The 6,696-nt window shown below is 42.0% G+C and overlaps 1 protein-coding gene across 3 annotated transcripts in view; it reads left to right on the top strand.

Annotated features, from left to right (window-relative positions):
- LOC133359752 (zinc-binding protein A33-like) overlaps nt 1–5,506 on the top strand; it is a 19,163-nt gene extending 13,657 nt beyond the window's left edge. For 2 of the 3 annotated variants that reach the window (XM_061578271.1, XM_061578270.1), the window contains one exon: nt 4,207–5,506. In XM_061578271.1, coding sequence (XP_061434255.1) covers nt 4,207–4,751 — 545 coding nt within the window. In that variant the 3' untranslated portion in view covers nt 4,752–5,506. The remainder of the gene's footprint in view (nt 1–4,206) is intronic. The other variant, XM_061578272.1, reaches the window with a different exon arrangement.
- The last annotated feature ends 1,190 nt before the right edge of the window (nt 5,507–6,696 follow it).

Here is a 6,696-nt window from a genome sequence, read left to right as displayed (position 1 = left end):
CATGACTAATGTGTAAGAGATTCTTGCAACATTTTTCATATATGATATATTTTTTCAATAACATTGAAAATTGTAAAACATTTAAATTAAAAACTTTTACAATTTTATAAATTTTATAACATAAAATTCCGATTCACAATTGTCCATTGCTCGCAAGTGCAATGAGGTGCCCAGTTTTGGTCTTGATCCCCGACAGGCATGCCGAAATATGCCTTGTCGGCCTCACACATCTTAGCAGATGCTTCCACAGAGTACTTTTTCGCTATTGTCTTGATAAATTGGCCGCAGACATATCAAAATGCGTCTGCCAGATACTTGTAGCCTCTTGATGCCATCTCAGAAAAATGCAGATATGTATCCACTTAGGCAGTTGGAACTAAACTGAACTGGTGGGCTTAAGGCCCCTGTATTTATACTATTTATATTACTGGAAAGTTATAGAATCTTCTAGAAGTTACTCAAAGTTTACTCAGCACTGAATATATCTGGAATGTTCTGGAAATTAGGTACATTTCTAAATATCTCTGTCCTGGTCACAAAAGCAAAGTTTGTGGGGAATAATAGCCATTTTCTGTACTTTTAGGCAGAAGCAATTAGGAAATAACACTTACTACCCAGGAACAAAATAAAAAAATGTTACACAGTTACACAATTATTAGAGCATGTTTGTTTTCATGTTTTGCCACAAGTATGTGGTTAATGTAGACTTTATGCTTTGCTAAATGTATCTATTTGGTGTTTGAACATCTAAACAAAACTCCTGTTTTATTACCAAAAAGGGTAAAACCTATTCTTATTTTTGATCATCTTAACACCTATATTATTGTAGGCAAAGGCTAAAGTCTAATATTTTTTCATTATTTGTTGGTACCGGTGGCAACAAGGGTCTCCCAAAGCTCCTCCAATCATTACAATGAGCATCATCAGGCAGTTGGCAGACATAAAAAATAACTTCAGTTTCGGACCTTAAATAAGTGGCGTGACACAAACAAACAGACACAGACATTAATAAATAACAACCGCCATTCACAACTGAGTGGTGGTGGCATCACCATGAAGTTTGCACCAATCACCTTGAGGCCACGAGAAGTGTCGAAGGCTCGCTGGCATGAGGTCATGGGACAAACCGAGGTGCGAACGGTTGATCGACTGAGATGATTGGCAGATGCACTACCTGTCTTCTCACTGTACCAACTTGCTGTGTTGGGGTCTTTGATAGATGACTGCCGCCACTATGAACGTATGGTCGGTGCATCTTACAGGTGACAAGTGGATGGTCAGTAGGAATATGACTTCCATGGTATGTCCTGGTCAAAAGTACATGGGCCCCTATTCACTGTTTCGTAACTATTTAGTCCAGCAGATGTAATTGCTTGGACCAATGATGTTGTGTGAATGCGCAAATGCAGGTTACGTCCCCCACATGGACCCGCCCCTCATTAAAATCATGAACAGGTGACATCCTCCAAATGGACCCCCCCCCCCCCTCCATTAATAATAATTAGCGGGTGACATCACTCCACATGGGGGGGCAATGCACCTCCTCCCACGTTCTCAGCCTCAACTTGTAACACACTACAAATGCAGAACCCTCACGTCACGCGATTTCTGTAACGCTAATGAGACATAGAAGTAAAAAGGACGTCATGATGAGCAAGGGATTATAACCTTTAAATGAAATGTCTGTGTCACCGCGGCCTTAAAAATTGCACACGAATGGATGCAATGAATATCACGTCGCGGTCTGCTTTTCGCTTGCAAGTTTCAGATTTACTGCAATACACCCGTTCTTGGACGGGCAAAAGGCTAGTTATCTAAATAAATTGAGTGTCCTTGTTGGCACGCGTGCTCTTCTACTGCTGACAGTTGTATTTGGGAGTGTTTAATATTCCCTTGGCGTTCTTTCAGTCTCGTGCTGATCAGACGTTCACCGATATGGTTTCAGTCCTGTCTCAAGGTCTTAACTTTGCTGTTGCCCCACGTAAATCCCTGTCGAAGAGATAATTGCTGAAGTAGAATCGACAATTAGACATCTCCCACACATAACCAAGCTGAGATGACTAGGCATGAGGTTGTAAAAATGAATGAGAACAGTGAATTGTCAAAAACAAATATTAACTTCAGTGAAACAAAAGTCTTAAGAGAATTGAGAGTAAATAAAGATTTCCAAATTCTACTGCTGATCAGGGCCGATCAACTGTGATGCCCCGTGAGGATTACGATAATAAAGTCAAAAGATTTACTAGATGAAGGTACCTACCTTAAAATTAAACGAAACCCACCCAACACCTTGGAACATAAAAAATGTCAATCATTGCCAAGTCATCAATTCCCAAGGAAGAGCAATACTTGATCAAACCAAGGGCATCAAAACCACCAAGACTTTATGGGCTACCAAAGATTCACAAACCTGATGTCCCATTTAGACCCACATACAAATTCGCCTCAATATGTAACGAAATAAATACAGCCCTACATCGGTAGGACCTCTTCATTCATCAAAAACTCTGAACATCTCCTAAATATCATTAAAGATATGAAGTTTAACCCTAATGATATTCTCGTAAGTTTTGATGTAACTTCAATGAGGATTCCGGTTAACGAGTCAATTAAATCACTCAACACTCTGGTAAAGAACACAGGTTTAGCCAATGATATCCCACTACGAGCTGAACACTGTCTAAAGAACACCTCCTTCTTGGGGAAAGGGGACTTCTATAAACAAAAGGAAGGGGCAGCAATGAGCTCTCCTTTGTCTCCTGTGATAGCGAATTTGTACGTGGAAGATTTTGAAACAAAAGCAATAGCTTCAAGCACACTAAAACCCGCTGCTTGGTTTAGATATGTGGATGACAGATTGGTGGTCTGGCCGCACGGCAAAGATAAACTTAATTCGCAAAACCTATCCATCCAGCACACCATGGAAATGGAAGCTGACAGTAATCTACCATTTCTGGATATTCTGCTCGGACAGGGTCGAAATGGTAAAATAACACACAGCGTTTACCGAAATAAAACACAGACTGACGCCTATATGAATGCAGAGTCACAATATCACCCTGCACAGAAATCTGCTCTCATCAAGATGCTCATTCATCGGGCTAACAAAGTGTCAGATAGTGATAGTCTGAGAAGTGAAATTAAACATGTTAAAGAAGTGCTGCAATTGAACGGTTATAATGATGCACAAATTAACAGGGCATTGAATGCCAAAGTCAAATCAAATAACACGAGCATTGACACTGCCCAAGTAATTAAAACTGATAAACTAGCCATATGTTTGGAACAAAACAAAACGGTACGTAAAATACAGAAGTGTATCTGGTACAAAATATGTATTACCAAAGATATCGACAGAATATGTGTACCGGATTAATTGCACTTGTGGCTAATTCTATTTTGGGCAAACAGGCCGTATGATTAGCACGAGACTAAAAGAACACCATAGAAATATTAAATACTCCCAAATACAACTGTCAGAAGTAGCAGAACACGCGTGCCAACAATGACACTCAATGAATTTTGATAATGTTGAAGTTCTGTGCAAAACTAGTTACTACTGGACAAGACTCATTTGATAATCTATTGAAATTTAAATAAATAAAATAATTTTATCCGTTCGGTAAGCTAACGACTTAGTGCTGCGTGAAAGCGAATCATCAACTAATACATTGTTTAAATGCATGCCTATACAGGCCACCATACTTCAATAGGGATTACCGGTGGTACAGCAATTTTAGTACACACAATGGACAGGAAGTACAAGATAAATGAGCTCGCATAATGCGCATGCATAATGTACGTTGACTCATTAATCCCCCCACACTTTGCGCAAGAAGAGCGCACAAGTGTTGTCATCACATCTACGCCTCTATATAAGGAACAAAACAGGTGGACTTCTTCACAAATCTGGCTGTCGTCTGATGAAGCTAGTTGTAATTACTTGTGAAACATGATACTCAGGTTATAATGTTGTGGCTTGGCTCCCCAACACACCGGTGTGCTGTACTAGTGACGAATTGGCATTATGTTTACTTGACAACCCTTACTAATTGGTTGTGTCAGGTGGTGGCGGGATTCACGACACATTTATATATTTACTCGCTCTAACCCGAAAAACATGCATTATGGAAGATAGACACAGTTATATTTAGACAACACGATATGAACACACCTAATAATTCGATCATGATGTTATCTTCACAGTTGGATGCTCGCCAACTCTGGATATAAACTCAGCCCATGACCGTCTCCTGATTTCCTCGGATGCCAGGATGATGACGGTGACCCATGACTCACAGGGCCGCCTCGATCACCCAAACCGCTTTGATCACTTCACACAAGCCCTGTGCTGCCAGAGCTTCTCAGGGGGTGAGCACTACTGGGAGGTGGACGTGGGGGGTGCTCGCTGGTGTCGGGTCGGAGTCGCGTACGGCACCATCCCGCGGAAAGGGAAAGATCCTGCATGCTTCTTGGGAATGGGCGATGCATCCTGGTGCTTGGAGAAACACTGCCACTACTTTTCAGTGAGTCATGGTGGGGTAGAGGCCACGCTGCTGATGATGGAACCTCCCGGGAGAATCGGCGTTCACTTGCACTGGGATGGGGGCCTTCTGGCGTTTTACCGCACGGACACTATGGAGCTGCTCTACGCAACTCACCAACCATTCACTCATCCGCTTTATCCAGTGCTGGGGGTGTGGGGGTTGAGTGAATCTGTGAGGATCTTAACGCCGCATGACAGTGCCTAAGATGTCATGCGACATGAAACAGCGGCCGTCCAGGAGTACCAAAAAATGATCGTCAACCTGTACCTTCCGATACATCAGGACATAAACCCAGTGCTGCCTATTCACCTAAAATCACGCCACCCCTTCTGGATCACAGCAGCCACAAATATAAATGAAGGCAAGAGATGGAAGCAAGTCTGGACTGTGGCTGATGTCAGAAATAAACATCTCGTATGGGACCCTACAATTGAACCTCCCAGTTTAAACCTTCCACACCGCCAATGGTCGACCATCAACCAAATCAGGGCCAAGGGGCGTGTGGCCGATGCGGCCACCTGATGCATAAACGGTGCATCAAAGATTCGGCGGCCTGCGAGTGTGCAGCTGTTGTGTCTTATAACTAACCACACGGAGACGTCTGCTAAAGGCAACACGATTATTATAACAACTCTTGTCTCGGCCTCGCTGTGCGATGCGTTGCATCACTATCCGAGTAGATAACCTCGCATCCAATAAACCATCAGAGCCAGGATGAAAATCCGACTCCAAACGTATTTAATGAATTGAACGATGTAAAACTGATGGAAAAACACAGCACAAATACAGCATCTGTTAATACTTGGAAATATCAATACAATGAATGAACACTACAGCATCATAACATTGTCTTAGACAGTGGCGGCTCCTGCAAAATCTCTCAGGGGGGGCAAATGTCTGGATGATTGATAAGGATAAGGTCCACCCATGCAATGGATACATTAACAGCTTAAGCATGTAAAGGCAACTTCACTTCTTTAATATTAATGAAAAATAAAGTGACTCTTACAATACATCTTGTTTGTTTCTATACTCACTATTAAAACAAACCACTCAAGTTTCTTTTATTAAAGATTCCACTAGGTGGCGACAAATTATATTGTTGGATGAAACGTGCTTACGTATGATGACGTAAGCACGTATGATGACGTAAGCACGTTAGGGCGAGCCCTCCCGGAAGCCATAGAGAATGCATTGCAGCGCCCCCGTTCGAAAAAAAAAACATCTTTGAATGTAAGTCTATGGGACCACTCGGGGCGATTCTCAGCTGGAGGGAAATCGCCCAAAAAGAGGCGGTACTCCACAGAACATAGCATGACGCTGATTGGACTATATCCAGAGGCACAGTGACGGCTAGCGTGACTCTGTGGTTGAATGACATTGGTGGTGCGTCGCCCAATCGCCCTAATGAAGAAACCGCCCCTGGTCTTAGATAACATGAAACTCAACAATATATCCTGGATGGACCAGGCACCTACATTAGTACTGCATAGCTATACAAGAGAATACGCTACTGTGTTAAATAAAGGCACATCGTGTAATCATCACACTGCACCCCAAATGTACAGCACTGCATATAACACTGAACTGTGAATGAGACATTTCGTCATCCTTGCTCTCAAGATCGCAATATAGTTACTTGGGTACAAGTCTGACTCGACTTATTGAATTACAAGTAACATTCACAATAAGGCAAGTGGCAGGCTTCGTTGTTAACTAGGCCTTGTTTTTTATCATAACAATTTAACAGCATTATAAAGGCATTTACAGCATTATAAAGGTCATTCTAACATAAAAGAATTCCCAGTATTATAAGATCAAAACGAACTTGCAGACAATGATTCTTAAAGTCCCACAATGAACAGATGCAGCTGCCTTCACTGATACGTTATTTGTGCCTCCATTTTGTACTCTGTGTAATGGCTGATACCCTCCACGTGGTTGAGAGGATGTCCAATCATAACTTCCTGGTCACGTGACCAAATTCAGCATCAAAACAGGAAATTCCTGTGTACACACGCCCTGCCATGAGGCAGAACACTCCCCGTCTGGTATCTAGGAGATACCACCATTTATTTTCTATCTCAAAAATTAATGTATAAAGAACTTCAACGGGTCAACTTATTTGTCCATATCTTTGCGAGAGATA

Source organism: Lethenteron reissneri, chromosome 66 (assembly GCF_015708825.2).
Source record: "Lethenteron reissneri isolate LAM-NWPU_2019-01 chromosome 66, ASM1570882v1, whole genome shotgun sequence".
NCBI lineage: Eukaryota > Metazoa > Chordata > Hyperoartia > Petromyzontiformes > Petromyzontidae > Lethenteron > Lethenteron reissneri.
The sequence above is the reverse complement of the archived record's forward strand: the minus strand, read 5'-3'. Positions and strand labels throughout refer to the sequence as shown.